This window comes from Somniosus microcephalus, chromosome 32, assembly GCF_052327205.1.
Source record: "Somniosus microcephalus isolate GS21.2 chromosome 32, FLI_Smic_1.0, whole genome shotgun sequence".
Taxonomy (NCBI): Eukaryota; Metazoa; Chordata; class Chondrichthyes; order Squaliformes; family Somniosidae; genus Somniosus; species Somniosus microcephalus.
Window position 1 is genome coordinate 12457670 of NC_141018.1, and position 17377 is coordinate 12475046.

At 48.8% G+C, this 17377-nt stretch overlaps 1 protein-coding gene across 2 annotated transcripts in view; it reads left to right on the plus strand.

Moving 5' to 3' along the window:
* ice2 (interactor of little elongator complex ELL subunit 2) overlaps positions 1-17377 on the plus strand; it is a 143589-nt gene that overhangs the window by 32127 nt on the left and 94085 nt on the right. For both annotated transcript variants that reach the window (XM_085972086.1, XM_085972085.1), the window contains exon 8: positions 7643-7827. In XM_085972086.1, the coding sequence (XP_085828212.1) occupies positions 7643-7827 (185 nt within the window). The remainder of the gene's footprint in view (positions 1-7642; positions 7828-17377) is intronic.

Consider the following 17377-nt stretch of genomic DNA (forward strand, 5'->3'; position numbering starts at 1 on the left):
TCTTTTAAACTCCAGAGAGTATCGGCCCAATCTACTCGATCTCTCCTCATAGGACAACCCTCTCATCCCAGGGATCAGTCACCCACCCTGTCAGTCCCCCTCAGAATCTTCTATGTTTCATATGCTTGCCCAGGACGGTGCCCGGGAACCAGTGTGAAGCAGCATGTCACGGAGCGAGTGGTCCCTGTGGGAGGCGGAGCGGAGGGGGAGAGGGGAAGCCGTGCTTGGTGATGAGATTGTGTTGCAGGGTGGAACTGGCTGAAGATGGCCTGGTGAATGCTGCGACTGGTGGGGTGGGAGGTGAGCCGAGGGGGATCTGGTCACGATGGTGAGGGGTGAGAGGAAAACCCCAGGGAATGGACCAAGAACCCGGCGGACAGGCCCTGCTTTCTATCGCTGCATTCATACTGTATATATGGACCTTTGAAAGGTGTTTGATAAAGTGCCACATAATAGACTTGTTCGCAAAATGAAAGCCCATGGGATTAAAGGGGCAGTGGCAGCGTGGATACAACATTGGCTGAGGGACAGAAATCAGAGAGGAGTGGTGAACGGTTGTTTTTTCAGACTGGAGGGAGGTGTACAGTGGTGTCCGCCTGGGGTCGGTATTATTGCTCATTTTGATGTATATTAATGATCTGGACTTGGGTTATACAGGGCATAATTTTAAAGTTTGCAGTTGACATGAAACTCGGAAATGTAGTAAACAATGAGACAGATAGTAATAGACAGACTGGCGAAATGGGCAGAGACATGGAAGATGAAATTTAATGTAGAGAAGTGTGAAGTGATACATTTTGTTAAGAAGAATGAGGAGAGGCGATATAAAACTCAAAGGTACAATTCTAAAGTGGGTGCAGGAACAGAGAGACCTGGGGGTGTACGTACACAAGTCAAGGTGGCAGGGCAAGTTGAAAAGGTTGTTTAAAAAACAGAGCCATAGAGTAGAAAAGGAAGTTACACGAAACCTTTATAAATCACTGGTTAGGCCTCAGCTGGAGAATTGTGTTCAGTTCTGGGCACCGCACTTTAGGAAGAATGTCAAGGCCTTGGAGAGGGTGCAGAGGAGATTTACTAGAATGGTACCGGGGATGAGGGACACCGACCTGAAACATTAACTCTGTTTCTCTCTCCACAGATGCTGCCTGACCTGCTGAGTATTTCCAGCATTTTCTGTTTTTATTCCATAAAAATACTGTGTGTTTGGTGTTCATTTGTGTGTGTGTCTCTGTCTGGGGGTGGGGGGGGGGGGCGTGTCTCTGTTTGTATTTGTGTGTGTGTGTCTCTGTCTCTGTCTGGGGGTGGGGGGGGGCGTGTCTCTGTGTATGTATTTGTGTGTGTGTGTGTGTCTCTGTCCCTGTCTGGGGGTGGGTGGTGTCTCTGCTTGTATTTGTGTGTGTGTGTGTGTGTGTCTCCATGTTTGTTTGTCTCTTGTGTATACGTGTCTCTGTGTACGTGTGTCTGTGTGCGCCACTGTCTACATATTTGTGAAATGTAATTTTTTCTAACAGTGTAGTCTGATCTAATTCCAGCTGTCCCTGAGAGTGGGGCGAGGGTTTGATGTAGCGTTAGGGTGTGGAGTTAATGATGGTGTACAGCCCTGTGTGTGTGGAATGTGCTGAAATTACAGGCTCGGGCTCATTGTGATCATGAGCGGCTCCCGCGCGCAGAGGGCGACCCGCACCCGCCCCGCGGTAGTAGGGTTCATTAGCACTGCTTTACGAGTTTGATATTTGCTCTCCAGTGCATTTTGCAATTCAAGGCATTCGCTGTGAAGTGTTCACAAGTTGAACTCTCACCCTTTGGCCACATGGTGGCGCTGTGCAGTGCTGCGGTTTAAGATTCTTCTAAATATAATGGGGCAGAACTTGTTGCAGCAGGACATCTAACGGGGTCTGCCGTTCGTTACACTCGCCCTAGCACGTTTAGGATCTTCAATTTGTTTGCGTGGCAAGTTGCTGAAAGTGCGAACTGATAACATGGCAGCGAGGGGAACCGGGTATCTGGGACCCGAGTGAACAGGACGAGCAACTGTGTATCTCATTAACCAATCAGATTGAGACATTGTGAAATTAGCAGGACTGAGAATGAAGTGTAAATTAGAATGGATGATTTCAATGTCATTTCAGGTACAGAAAGAGAAATAAAGAGAGGGGAAGAAAGACAAGAGAGAGAGAGAGAAAGGAGACACTAAGGAAAAGTTTTTTTTTAATGCCTCCAACAACAATTAAAACCTGATGGAATGAGACTGCACACTTGGAATAGTTAATTTTCAGTACCAGAGAGGTTGATCGGCAGTAATTAACACTTATCATGTCGTTAAAGGGGTGCTTGGGATGCAGTAGATGAGACTGAACTTTCTGTGGCGAGTTTAGTTCGTACCTACCGCACAAATACAGCAACTTCACGCCATTCAATGCTGAGCCAGACAGCGAGATGCTGCTTTCACGAGGCTAACGGCGGAGCGACGCAACTCAGAGAGTAACTTCTGGATATTTGAGTTTAACCGCACATCTGCCCCTCGCTGAAGTTGTACATTTACCCATAAATGACAGCGCGCGCCATTAGTCTTGCCGTTATTTTCATAGAATGATAGAAGCTTACAGCACAGAAGGAGGCCATTCGGCCCATCGTGCCTGTGCTGGCCCTTTGCTTAGTCCCATAACCCTGTGAGCTCCTCATCCTCAAGTACCTGTCCGACTCCCTTTTTAAAATGATTTACCGAATCAGCTTCCACCACCTTTCCAGCTCGAGCGTTCCAGATCACGACAACTCAGTGAAAAAAATTCTCATCTCCCCTCTCGATCTTTTGCCAATGAGTTTAAATCGATGACCTCTGGTTATTGACCCACTCGCCAGGGAGAATAACTTTTCACCATCTACTCTATCAAAACCTCCCATAATCTTGTAAACCTCGATGAGGTCACCTCTGAACCTTCTCTGTTTCAAGGAGAACAGTCCTAACGTATCCAACCTCTCCTCATAACTGAAGTCCCTCATCCCTGGTAACATCCTGGTAAACCTCCTCTCTACCCTTTCTAAGGCCTTGACATCTTTCCTGAAGTGTGGGGCCCAGAATTGGCCACAATACTCCAGCTGAGGCCTCACCAGTGATTTATAAAGTTCTGGCCTGATCTTTGTTTTTATATTCTATTCCTCTATTTATAAACCCAGTAACCCAAATGCTTTTTTGGCCACGTTATCAACTTGCTCTGCCACCGTTAAGGATTTGTGTATATGGACACCAAGGTCTCTCTGCTCATCAACACTTTTCAAAATCGTGCTATTTATAGTATACTGTCTTTCCATATTAGTCCTCCCAAAGTGCATCGCTTCACACTTCTCCGCATTGAACTCCATCTGCCGTGCTTCTGACCGTTTCACCACCCTGTCTGTCATCCTGAAGCCTATAACTATCCTCATCACTATCTAATACTTGGCCAAGTTACATATAATCTGCAAACTTTATAATGCTGCTCTCTACACCCGAGTCTAGGTCATTTATAAAAATTGCAAAGAGTAATGGACCCAAAACTGACCCTTGGGGAGCACCACTGCAAACCACCACCAAGTCTGAAAAACATTCATCCACCACCCTTTGCTTCCTGTCTCTGACACATTTCTGAATCCATACCACCACATTCCCCTTAATTCCATGGACTTCCATCTTCTTAACAAGCCTCCCATGTGGCACTTTGTTTAATACTGTCCGAAAGTCCACATATACAATATCTACTGCACTACACCACCTTGATCAACCTTCTCTGTTATCTCATCAAGAATTCAATCACGTTCAACAGATACGATTTGCCTTTAGCAAATTCTTGTCTCTCTCTCTATCCCGTCCTCTCGAGTATTTAATGTTTCCTGGTTGATCATTTTCCTATTTTGGTTTTAGTCTTTGCTTTTTCTTCCATTTTCACTTTCCCATTTCTGTGTTCTTTCCTTCCATTGACTTCCCCCGCAGGTTGGTTACTCTACCATTGTTACATTTTGTCCTTTTGAAGTCTTTCCCCCCATTCATTCTATGATCCCTTACACCAGGTTCAAACGGACAGGTATGGGATAGAGTCAGACAGCTGGCAAATTAGAGCGAATCAGGCAGAAGGAGCAGGTTAGAGAGAGAGGGAGGAGGGAGCAGGTTAGAGAGAGAGAGGGAGCAGGTTAGAGAGAGAGGGGGAGCAGTTTAGAGAGAGAGAGGGAGCAGGATATATAGAGAGAGGGAGCAGGATATATAGAGAGAGGGAGCAGGTTAGAGAGAGAGAGGGAGCAGGTTAGAGAGAGAGAGGGAGCAGGTTAGAGAGAGAGAGAGGGAGCAGGTTAGAGAGAGAGAGGGAGCAGGTTAGAGAGAGAGGGAGCAGGTTAGAGAGAGAGGGAGCAGGTTAGAGAGAGAGGGAGCAGGTTAGAGAGAGAGGGAGCAGGTTAGAGAGAGGGAGCAGGTTAGAGAGAGAGAGGGAGCAGGTTAGAGAGAGAGGGAGCAGGTTAGAGAGAGAGGGAGCAGGTTAGAGAGAGAGGGAGCAGTTTAGAGAGAGAGAGGGAGCAGGATATATAGAGAGAGAGGGAGCAGGTTAGAGAGAGAGAGGGAGCAGGTTAGAGAGAGAGAGAGAGAGCGGGTTAGAGAGAGAGAGGGAGCAGGTTAGAGAGAGAAAGAGGGAGCAGGTTAGAGAGAGAGAGGGAGCAGGTTAGAGAGAGAGAGAGGGAGCAGGTTAGAGAGAGAGAGGGAGCAGGTTAGAGAGAGAGAGAGGGAGCAGGTTAGAGAGAGAGAGAGGGAGCAGGTTAGAGAGAGAGAGAGAGGGAGCAGGTTAGAGAGAGAGAGAGGGAGCGGGTTAGAGAGAGAGAGGGAGCAGGTTAGAGAGAGAGAGGGAGCAGGTTAGAGAGAGAGAGGGAGCAGGTTAGAGAGAGAGAGGGAGCAGGAGAGAGAGAGGGAGCGGGTTAGAGAGAGAGGGAGCAGGTTAGAGAGAGAGGGAGCAGGTTAGAGAGAGAGAGGGAGCAGGTTAGAGAGAGAGAGGGAGCAGGAGAGAGAGGGAGCAGGTTAGAGAGGGAGCAGGTTAGAGAGAGAGGGAGCGGGTTAGAGAGAGAGAGGGAGCAGGTTAGAGAGAGAGAGAGGGAGCAGGTTAGAGAGAGAGAGGGAGCAGGTTAGAGAGAGAGAGGGAGCAGGAGAGAGAGAGAGAGGGAGCAGGTTAGAGAGAGAGAGGGAGCAGGTTAGAGAGAGGGAGCAGGTTAGAGAGAGAGGGGGAGCAGGTTAGAGAGAGAGAGGGAGCGGGTTAGAGAGAGAGAGGGAGCAGGTTAGAGAGAGAGAGGGAGCGGGTTAGAGAGAGAGAGAGGGAGCAGGTTAGAGAGAGAGAGGGAGCAGGTTAGAGAGAGAGAGAGAGCAGGTTAGAGAGAGAGAGAGGGAGCAGGTTAGAGAGAGAGAGAGAGCAGGTTAGAGAGAGAGAGAGGGAGCAGGTTAGAGAGAGAGAGGGAGCAGGTTAGAGAGAGAGGGAGCGGGTTAGAGAGAGAGAGGGAGCAGGTTAGAGAGAGAGAGAGAGCAGGTTAGAGAGAGAGAGAGGGAGCAGGTTAGAGAGAGAGAGGGAGCAGGTTAGAGAGAGAGGGAGCAGGTTAGAGAGAGAGGGAGCAGGTTAGAGAGAGAGGGAGCAGGTTAGAGAGAGAGGGAGCAGGTTAGAGAGAGAGAGGGAGCAGGTTAGAGAGAGAGAGGGAGCAGGTTAGAGAGAGAGGGAGCGGGTTAGAGAGAGAGAGGGAGCAGGTTAGAGAGAGAGAGGGAGCGGGTTAGAGAGAGAGGGAGCAGGTTAGAGAGAGGGAGCAGGTTAGAGAGAGAGAGGGAGCAGGTTAGAGAGAGAGAGGGAGCAGGTTAGAGAGAGAGAGGGAGCAGGTAAGAGAGAGAGAGGGAGCAGGTTAGAGAGAGAGGGAGCAGGTTAGAGAGAGAGAGGGAGCAGGTTAGAGAGAGAGAGGGAGCAGGTAAGAGAGAGAGAGGGAGCAGGTTAGAGAGAGAGAGAGGGAGCGGGTTAGAGAGAGAGAGGGAGCAGGTTAGAGAGAGAGGGAGCAGGTTAGAGAGAGAGAGGGAGCAGGTTAGAGAGAGAGAGGGAGCAGGTAAGAGAGAGAGAGGGAGCAGGTTAGAGAGAGAGAGAGGGAGCGGGTTAGAGAGAGAGAGGGAGCAGGTTAGAGAGAGAGGGAGCAGGTTAGAGAGAGAGAGGGAGCAGGTTAGAGAGAGAGAGGGAGCAGGTAAGAGAGAGAGAGGGAGCAGGTTAGAGAGAGAGAGAGGGAGCGGGTTAGAGAGAGAGAGGGAGCAGGTTAGAGAGAGAGGGAGCAGGTTAGAGAGAGAGAGGGAGCAGGTTAGAGAGAGAGAGGGAGCAGGTTAGAGAGAGAGAGGGAGCAGGTTAGAGAGAGAGAGGGAGCAGGTTAGAGAGAGAGAGGGAGCAGGTTAGAGAGAGAGAGGGAGCAGGTTAGTGAGAGAGAGGGAGCAGGTTAGAGAGAGAGCGGGTTAGAGAGAGAGAGGGGGAGCAGGTTAGAGAGAGAGAGGGAGCAGGTTAGAGAGAGAGAGAGGGAGCAGGTTAGAGAGAGAGAGGGAGCAGGTTAGAGAGAGGGAGCAGGTTAGAGAGAGAGAGAGGGAGCGGGTTAGAGAGAGAGAGGGAGCGGGTTAGAGAGAGAGAGGGAGCAGGTTAGAGAGAGAGAGGGAGCAGGTTAGAGAGAGAGAGGGAGCAGGTTAGAGAGAGAGAGGGGGAGCAGGTTAGAGAGAGAGAGGAGCCGGTTAGAGGTTAGAGAGAGAGAGGGAGCAGGTTAGAGAGAGAGAGGAGCCGGTTAGAGAGAGAGAGAGAGGGAGCGGGTTAGAGAGAGAGAGGGGGAGCAGGTTAGAGAGAGAGAGGAGCCGGTTAGAGGGAGGGAGGGGAGCCGGTTTGAGGGAGGGAGGGGAGCCGGTTTGAGGGAGGGAGGGGAGCCGGTTTGAGGGAGGGAGGGGAGCCGGTTTGAGGGAGGGAGGGGAGCCGGTTAGAGGGAGGGAGCAGTTTCGATCATTGCTGGGAGGTGGAAGCATGTTGGGAAGAGGATTTGGCTCCTTGCTGTTTCCCAACACTGTTTGAAGAGGAGGACTGAGGACTCTGGATGTTCAGGCCAATGTTTCTTCTTCAACCAGTAACAGAAGAAACATATTAATTAGCAATCCATCCCATCTACTGTTAGTGTTATATAATACATTATGTGACACTCCTGCAAACCTATATTCTCTGATTGACAATGAGAAATCTCACGAGGGATTAACTGTTCTTAAAAAAAATATCTAGTGCCCCACTTGACATTCTTTACCAGTGTCCTTCATGTTATAAATTTCCCCACTGGAGCCTCTGATTTTGGAAGTCCTTTGCTCCTAGTTTAGCGTGGTACGTGTGTTTCAGTGTGCTTCCTCACCTCATTACTTTCTCTGCTATATATCTTTGCCTATGGGGGAATGACCAGTGTGAGCTTCTCTGTAAACGTTTTTACAGATCAGAGGTCCACCTCACGATTCAGTTGGGAAAAAAAGATGCTTTTTCCCAGTTTGGTGTGTGCGTCTCTCACACTCAGCAAACCACTCGTGCAGTCTTTACATTGTCCGAGAGCTCCAAACATTAACTGGTGACTGAAACAACACCATTTTATTTTGTTTTCAAAGGCAATAAGATGGTGAAAGTTGTCTTCATCGACTCGCCTCTCGTGAAGAAAGAGCTTACTGTGAGAGAGAAGAACTTACTTTTTTACGAAGTTCCTTTGGACCTGTTGATGTCCAAAAAATATTACACCGCTGTATCTAGCATGACATTGGACAAGGCAGAAAGCAGCGACACATCACAGGAGAATGTAAGTCTTTCTAATCGAGCCTTCGGTTTGAGTCTCTCTTCTCACCTGGAAATAGAAAGAATTGTTTGTGAGTCTGTCTGTATTGTAAACACACTGACTTCATGTACACACTCTGCCATCACATTCACATCAGCTACTTACAGGAAAATCGTACAATCTCTCAGTACAGGAGGAGGCCATTCAGCCCATCGAGCCTGTGCCAGCTCTTTGAAAGAGCTGTCCAATTAGCCCCACTCCCTGCTCTTTCCCCGTAGCTATTTTCTCCCTTTTGAATATCTATCCAATTCCCTCTTGAAAGTTACTGTTGACTCTGCTTCCACCGCCCTTTCAGACAGTGCATTCCAGATCACCATAATCATAAACCTTGCATCCTAATTTCTTGCAGCTGTTTGCCTGATATTACCCATGTATTAATTGTGATTAAAATTGCGATTGATATGTATATTCATTATAATTCAGCCATATGCAAATGTCTTGGAAAGAAGAAAGCAAACCGGTCACATCACTCCAAATGGTGCTGAGAATATTTTTATCCACCATTTTTGGCTCTCGGCTGTCTGACACTAGGCAGAGCCGTGCTGAACCCCATGTTTAAACTTTCTGCTTTTTACTGGAAGACCTTGAGCCTTCTCCAAAAACCGAGCCTTGCAATTGATGTTTTCCCCCAGCCATTACTCTTTGCTCATAATCTCCTGGTTTCTGCAAGACTTTAGATTGTAGAATTTCCCAGCATGTGTCGGAATGATTCTCGTGGCTTAAGCAGATTTCTGACTTCCTGTTTTTTGCAAATTATTTTTTTTTTAAAGCTAAGAATTAATTTAAATTTTAACAGCTTTATTCAGGTAAGTCTCACGTTCAAACTATTATCAAGTCCTTCACTTTTACTTCAGACAGCGAGCGCCTGTGTATCAGCACTGACTGGTTGTAAGCCCCATCCTCTTGCGCTAACAAGTCCAAAGCTCGGGCGTCTCTCTCTGCTGTCAAAGCCCAGAACACCAGTCCTCCCACAAGCTGGGACCCTACTGTACAGTGGGTCTCACTCTACCCAGATCTGAGGGCCTCCCTCCCCTTTTCCAGACTGGTCCCAATTCCCCCACAGAACGGCAGTGATGCGCTATCAATTACTCATAAAAGACTGAGAGTTAAGAGAGTAACTAAAGGCTTTTATTAACAAAAGAATGAAGGTCTGCCTCGAGTGGTCGACCGGTCCAGAAATACAAAGGGCTGGGGAGCAGTCACCTTTATTCTAGGACTTGTGGGAGGAGTCAGCCGAGGCATGTCCAGGCATGTACACAGTGGAATACAAACAGTGGTTTACCACATTCACCCCTTGTTTAAAATTGAGTCCGGCGGGGTGAAGTGTATTAAAAGTTAGTGTATTGGAGTCTCTCTGGAGGTCTTGTCTGCCGCTGTGATCGGCATGGCGACGGCAGGGGTAGTGGAGCTTCCGGCGTCGAGTCCTGCGTGGGCTGTGGCACAGGCGTGTCGTCCTCGTAGATGTCGAGCGGGTCGCGGGGCCCAGGCCTGCCGTCTGCTGGGGCTGGATATCGGATCGTGGGAGGGGGTGGTAGTGAGTAGTGGGTTACTGCGGCCCCCGAGGGTGTAAGGTCTCTTATGGAGACTGTGTCCTCCCGCCCGTCCGGGTATGCAATGTAAGCATACTGGGGGTTGGCGTGGAGGAGGTCGACCCTCTCGACCAGGGGGTCCGTTTTATGGGTCCTCACGTGCCTTCTCAGTAGGACCGGCCCTGGGGACGTCAGCCATGGCGGTAGCGATGTCCCCGATGTGGACTTCCTTGGGAAGACAAACATTTTCTCATGAGGGGTGGCGTTAGTGGCAGTGCAGAGCAGTGACCGAATAGAGTGGAGCGCATTGGGGAGCACATCCTGCCAGCGGGAGGTTGGAAGGCCCCTAGACTTTAAGGCTAGCAGGGCGGCCTTCCAAACTGTCGCATTTTCTCTTTCCACCTGTCCGTTCCCCCGGGGGTTGTAACTGGTGGTCCTGCTTGTGGCAATACCCCTAGTTAGCAGGTACTGACGGAGTTCGTCGCTCATAAACGATGAGCCCCGGTCGCTATGGATATAGCTGGGGAAACCGAACAGGGTGAAGAGGTCGTTCAGACATTTAATGACCGTGGCACTGGTCATGTCCGGGCAGGGGATGGCGAACGGGAAACGGGAGTACTCATCAATAATATTGAGGAAGTACACATTGCGGTCGGAGGAGGGGAGAGGCCCTTTAAAATCAACGCTCAGGCGCTCGAAGGGGCGAGTGGCTTTTATCAGGTGGGCCCTGTCTGGTCTATAAAAGTGCGGTTTGCACTCAGCGCAGACTTGGCAGTCCCTGGTCATGGTCCTGACCTCCTCAATAGAGTAAGGCAGGTTGCGGGCCTTGATGAAGTGGAAGAACCTGGTGACCCCCGGGTGGCAGAGGTCATTGTGGAGGGCCCGCAGTCTATCGATCTGCGTGCTGGCGCAGGTGCCACGCGATAACGCATCCGGGGGTTCATTGAGCTTCCCGGGCCGGTACAAGATCTCGTAATTGTAGGTGGAAAGTTCGATTCTCCACCTCAAGATCTTGTCATTTTTGATTTTGCCCCTCTGCTTGTTGTTAAACGTGAAAGCAACTGAACGTTGGTCAGTGAGCAGGGTAAATCGTTTTCCGGCCAGGTAGTGCCTCCAATGACGCACAGCCTCCACAATCGCCTGGGCCTCCTTCTCAACAGCGGAGTGTCTGGTCTCCGGGCCTTGGAGGGTTCGTGAGAAGAAGGCCACGGGTCTCCCTGCCTGATTGAGGGTAGCGGCCAGGGCTAAGTCGGACGCGTCGCTTTCCACCTGGAAGGGGATGGATTCGTCCACTGCGTGCATGGTGGCTTTGGCAATGTCTTCCTTGATACGGTGGAAGGCTAAGCGGGCCTCTGCCGTCAAGGGAAAAGAGGTGGACTTGATCAGCGGATGGGCCTTGTCCGCATAGTAGGGGACCCACTGGGCATAATAGGAGAAAAACCCTAGGCACCTCTTCAGGGCCTTGAGGCAGTGGGGCAGTGGGAGTTCCATAAGGGGACGCATCCGGTCGGGGTCGGGGCCGATGACTCCGTGTTCCACAACACAGCCAAGGATGGCGAGGCGGTTTGTGCGGAATATGCACTTCTCCTTGTTATATGTCAGGTTCAGGAGTTGGGCGGTGCGGAGGAATTTTTCGAGGTTTGCGTCATGGATGACCGAGTACACTCGGTGGTTCACTTTGGAGGTCAGGACATCCAGTTTGTCCTCGTCCGATTTGATTGCTGCGGAGGCGGTCAGGAATTTTTCGAAACACTTAAGCCAGTGAGTAAACTTGGTGGATGAGTCCGCCTCCCGATGATCTAAGTCCAGGCATGCTGGTGTGAGGATCTTCTCCATTATAAAAATTTTGTTAATAAAATTGATGCGCTATCAATTACTCATAAAAGACTGAGAGTTAAGAGAGTAACTAAAGGCTTTTATTAACAAAAGAATGAAGGTCTGCCTCGAGTGGTCGACCGGTCCAGAAATACAAAGGGCTGGGGAGCAGTCACCTTTATACTAGGACTTGTGGGAGGAGTCAGCCGAGGCATGTCCAGGCATGTACACAGTGGAATACAAACAGTGGTTTACCACAGGCAGTAAGTCATTCAGCCCCTAGACTCTGCTCTGCCATTTAGTTAGATCGCAGCTGATCTGTAACTTGACTGCATTAAAAAAAAAAGCCTTGTATTTCTATAGTGCCTTTCATGAACTGAGGACGTCCCAAAGCACTTTACAGCTAATGAAGTACTTTTGAAGTGTGGTCACTGTTGTAATGTAGGAAACGCAGCAGCCAATTTGCGCACAGCAAGCTCCCACAAACAGCAATGTGATAATAACCAGATAATCTGTGTTAGCGATGTTGGTTGAGACACAGGAGAGAACTCCCCTGCTCTTCTTCGAATAGTATCCCAGGATCTTTTACGTCCACCTGAGAGAGCAGACGGGGCCTCGGCGATGTTTCCTTTAAGCCACACGGCCGCGCAGCGCCCTCAAGGTCCTGTGAAGCTGGCTTTAAAATAATAAAACCGCACTTGCGCGGAATTTTGACTGGCCTGCGCAAGCCCGTTAAAGGGGCCGCGCGGGCCAAAATAAATTAGAGGGAACGTTGGGCCTCGGTATCACGTCTCATCCAAAGGACAGCACCCCTGATAGTGCAGCACTCCCTCAGTACTGCACTGGAGTGGCATGGAGTAGGCCCTTTGATCTTTATAGCTTGATATCCCTTACCATAAACATTTGTCGCTCTCTTGAAAATGTCAACTTGTCCCGTTTCCCCCCCCCCCCCAGCATCTACAGCCTTTGGCGGGAGGGAATTCCAGATTTCCACTACCACTGTGTGGACAATGTGCTTCCTGAATTCACTCCTAAATGGCCTCGCTCTGACCTTAAGATTATGCCCTCTTGCCCGCTAAGGCCAAATTCTTCCTTAGGTGTTGTGCCCAAATTTATACACAGATGAGTCTGCCCAAGGCTCCGTACAATAGTAGCATCTCTTCCTCTCCTTATTCCAACCCCCTTGTGATGAGGGTCAACATTTATTGGCCTTTTTGACTGTTTTGCACCCGTATACTAGTTTTTAATGATTTGTATACATGGACCCCGAAATCCCTTTGCTCCACCACAGTTCCTAGTCTCTCATCATTAAGAAAATATTCTGATTTGTCTTTCTTCGATCCAAAGTAGATGACCTCTCACTTCCCCACCTTGAACGCTATCTGCCACATTCTGTGTCCCTTTGTAACTAACTGCTCCTATCTACACAACTTACTGTGGCTTCTAACTTCGAATCAAACTTGCAAACTTGGATATACGGCTCTCTCGTTCTTCATCCGTACCGTTGATAAATATGGTGAAAAGCCTCAGTACTGATCCCTGGGGAACACCACTTGTCACATCCCACCAATCGGAGTACATTCCCTTTATCCCTACTCTCTGCCTCAACTGACTCTTTGTCCCAACCAACTCCCAACCCTTGTCACAAGGTTGCCTCCAATTCCATGCGCTATTGTTGCTAATATTCCCGACCCTCAGTCCGAGCGCTTGCTTGCACTCCCATCTCAGTATCCTCATAGTCCGGTAACCCACATCCTTGCATTCCCCTCAGTTCTCTCACCCCCAATGAGCTTGCTTCCAATGCTCCCAGGCACGTCACTCCCCAGTGCTACCACAGCCAATGACCCTCCTACACAATTCTCCCAGGTACCAACATCCATCAGCTCCTACTAGACCTCCTCAGACCCTCACCGTGCTCACACACCAGAGGACCAAGCAAAACGCACCATAAATGGGACACACTGGATCTCGCTGCACTTAAAGGTTTGGGTGTAAATTCACAGCCCGTTCAGAACTGGTGTAAATGCAGGAAGCCCGCGTCCTCTGGTCTTTTGCATGGGGGGGGGGTTGGAGCTATGTTAATGAGTGGCAGAGGGAGTCGGCCGAGCTTTCACCGAATTGGTGCAGAAATTCGAGGGAAACTCAGGCATAGTGTAAAAACTGCTGTCATCCCTTGCACATAAATTTCCTTGGCCTTTTGTGCTCAAAATCGGCATTACGCCACAGTTAAGCGATTGTTTTGGCGGAAGTTTAAAGGAAATTCTGAGTCGTGCTGACCAGAATTGAACGCAGTTACCCAAGTGTAGTCAGACACTGTAATCTGTGAAACTGTGTCGTGTACTATCCTTGCTACACACCCAGGACACTTCGATTTTCTAATGTTATCTGGACATTGAAGGCGAGGTCTGCCATTGCTTCTTGTTCACCATACACTACAGGAGTAGAATCCAGCTCGATTGGCTCTTTGGAAACATTCAAAATGTTATCAGAACTACTCCTGCTTCATGTAAACTCCTAGTGCCAGAGTCATTGCACTAGATTGTGGCTTTTTTTTAGCTAAAGGTTTTGTGCTGTTTGATGTAAAAAGACGACTAAGCACTTGGTTTGAGTATAAAACAAATATGTTTCACAACCATGAGATTCTAGTTACATCACTAGTTCCTGGTTACAGAAACATCCTGAGCAAGCTGGGCCCACGCCCGAGTATTTATGCTCCTTGGACGGCGCCACCAGCTGGCCGCCCAGTGTTAGTTCATGAGTCATTTCTTCATGAATGATAAGATTCAGGACACTGTTCACATCCGCTCCTTTGTCACCAGAGTCTGGGGCAGTCGCATGGGACAATCCTGAGGCATTTACTGAGCATTACTGTCCAGATTTAACTGCAGCACAACTTAGTGTATTTGTGCACAGCAAGGTCCCACAAACAGCAATGAGGTAAATTACACAGTAGTTACAGCACAGAAACAAGCCATTCGGCCTAACTGGTCCATGCCAGTGTCCATGCTCCACACGAGCCTCCTCCCATCCTACTTCATCTAACCCGGGGAAAGGCTGTTCCCACTAGAAGATGGTACAAGGACTAGGGGACTCATATTTAAGGTTTTGGGCAAGAGATACAGGGGGGGATGTGAGGGAAAACTTTTTTACGCAGCGAGTGGTGAGGACCTGGAACTCGCTGCCGACGGAAGTGGTGGAAGCGGAGACACTCAATGTTTTCAAGGGGAGACTGGATAGGCACTTGAGGGAAATAAACTTGCAGGGCTACGGGGATAGAGCGGGGGAATGGGACTGACTAGATTGCTCTACAAGAGAGCCGGCACGGACTCGATGGGCCGAATGGCCTCCTTCTGTGGGCAAATACATGGCAGATGCAGTATAACGTGGATAAATGTGAAGTTATCTGTAGTGTCCGTGTGTTGATAAAGACACTGAAGACAGGAGTTGGTTCATAGGTATTTACTAAGCAAAGTCTGGGGAGGGGTTCTAACGGATATACACAATACACAGGCTTATATAGCCCGAGTGGCAATCACCGGCACCACAGCACACCTGGGGCTCTTAAAGGCACATACACTACAATTCCTCCCCTTTTAGCTAACCAGTACATCATATTTTAAGTAATTATTAATTACATGTTATCAGCAAAATAATATACATTGCTGTAGTTAATTAATTATAAGTCAGTCTCTCAGGAGGCTTCCTGACTCGGTCCGGATAACGCCTCGGGGGTGTAGTAGTTTCTGGTGGTGTAGTAGGTTCTTCTGGCAAGGCTGATTCGGCTTGAATGCCAGTGTCGGGTTCATCGGGTTCCAGTATCACCGGATCGGAGGTAGATATGGGTATCTCTGCTTCATCGTTAGATGTATAGAGTTGTGGTGTAGGTTGTCCCTTTTCGGATGACTTTATGATTTGGTCAGCATGGCGCCTTATTATGCTTTCTCCGATGTCCACGGTATACATCAGTGGTCCTAGTCGTGTGCAGATAGTTCCAGGCTGCCATTTCTCGGTACGGTAGTCCCGGGCCAAAACTTGTTGACCTATCTGGAAGGTTCTAGTTGGCCTTTCATTCATGCCTTGAAACTGCCGGTTCTCCACGTCCCTTCTGATGTTGGGCTTGACCAAATCCAGCCGGCATCTTAGGTTTCTATTGAAGAACATCATGGCGGGAGTTTGGTTGGTAACCATATGTGTTGCATTCCTGTATGCGAATAAGAAGTTATCCACCTTGTGCTGAAGTTTTATGTCTTCATTACCCATGGCCTTTATGGCCTTCTTGAAGGTCTGGACAAACCTTTCAGCCAATCCATTGGTGGCGGGATGGTATGGGGCGGACATGTAGTGCTTAACCCCATTGTTTTTTAAGAACTTTCTGAATTCTTCGGACACAAATTGCGGTCCATTATCAGAACAGATCTGTTCCGGCAGCCCATTCCTGGCAAATATGGTCCTTAATACTGTGATGGTTTTTTCCGTGGTGGTGGAGGACATCTTTATTACCTCCGGCCACTTGGAGTGTGCATCAACCGCGATTAAGAACATTGAGTCCATAAATGGACCAGCAAAGTCGATGTGTACCCTTTGCCAGGGAGATGAGGGCCACTCCCATGGATGTAGAGGGGCTTGTGGTGGAGCGTTTTGGACCTTCTGGCATCCTAGGCAGCTCTTGGTCATTTCTTCGATGTCTCCATCGATACCTGGCCACCATACAAACGCCCTGGCTAGGTTCTTCATTTTCACTCCACCCAGATGCCCCTCGTGAAGCTCCTTTAGCACTTTATCCTGGAGTTTGGGTGGAATCACCACTCTGGATCCACACATCAAGGTTCCTTGGCACACTGACAGCTGTTCTCTTCTTTGCGAAAATGCTGGCAACAGTGGTTCGCCATGTGCTGGCCATCCCTTCACTGTTAAATCGTAGACCCGTGGAAGAGTCAGGTCACTTCTCGTTTCCCTTTCAATGGCAGAATTTGTTACTGGTAGACATTCCACTATGGTAGAGTGGAACATCTCCATTGGGTCTACTGTAGGTGCCTCTTCTACCGTTGGCAACGGTAGGCGCGATAAACCGTCAGCATTCCCATGCTGTTTTGACCCTTTGTATTCAATGGTGTATTGGTGTGCCGCTAGAAAAAGGGACCACCTCTGTAGTCTTTGTGCTGTCATAATGGGAACACCCTTTTTAGGGTTGAATATGGAGATGAGGGGTTGATGGTCAGTCAACAAGGTAAATTTTTGTCCGTGTAAGTAATGGTTGAATTTCTTTACTCCCCATACCAGGCTGAGTGCTTCCCTGTCGATTTGGGCATAGTTACGCTCAGCTGAGTTCAATGAGCGTGACGCAAAAGCTATCGGCCGTTCCGAGCCATCAGGGAATTTATGCGATAATACTGCTCCTATGCCGTAAGGGGATGCATCGCACGCCAGTCTGATTGGCAGTGATGGGTTGTAATGAGCCAAAACTTCTTTGGATGTGATTAAGTCTTTGCATTTATGGAAGGCACTTTTGCAATCTTCGTTCCATTTCCAAATTACTCCTGTTTGTAGCAGTTCATTAAGAGGGTGTAGAAGAGTTGATAAGTTCGGTAAAAATTTATGATAGTAATTTATTAATCCCAGGAACGACCTTAATTGTGAAACATTTTCAGGTGCTGGGGCTTTTATGACCGCCTCAATTTTTTCAGGTGACTTATGCAACCCTTCCTTATTTATTATGTGGCCACAATATGATATTTGATTTCGGAAAACTTCGCACTTGGGGCGATTTGCTCGTAGGCCCCGTTCTCTCAGCCTAGTGAGCACCTGCTCCAAATTGGCAAGGTGCTCGTTGTCGTTTTCTCCTGTTACAAGGATGTCATCTAGGTAGCATTGAGTCCCTGGAATCCCTTGGAGGACTTGCTCCATAGCTCTTTGCCAGATAGCTGGAGCGGATGCTACTCCGAAAACCAGTCGATTGTACTGGTACAGACCTTTGTGTGTATTTATCGTGAGATATTTTTTAGAGGCCTCTTCAACCTCCATCTGTAGATATGCCTGTGCCAAGTCAATTTTGGTGAAACGTTTCCTTCCGGATAGTGAGGCGAAAATATCTTCTATCCTCAGAAGAGGATACTGTACCGTGTGAAGGACCGGGTTTACAGTCACCTTGAAGTCTCCACAGATGCGAATTT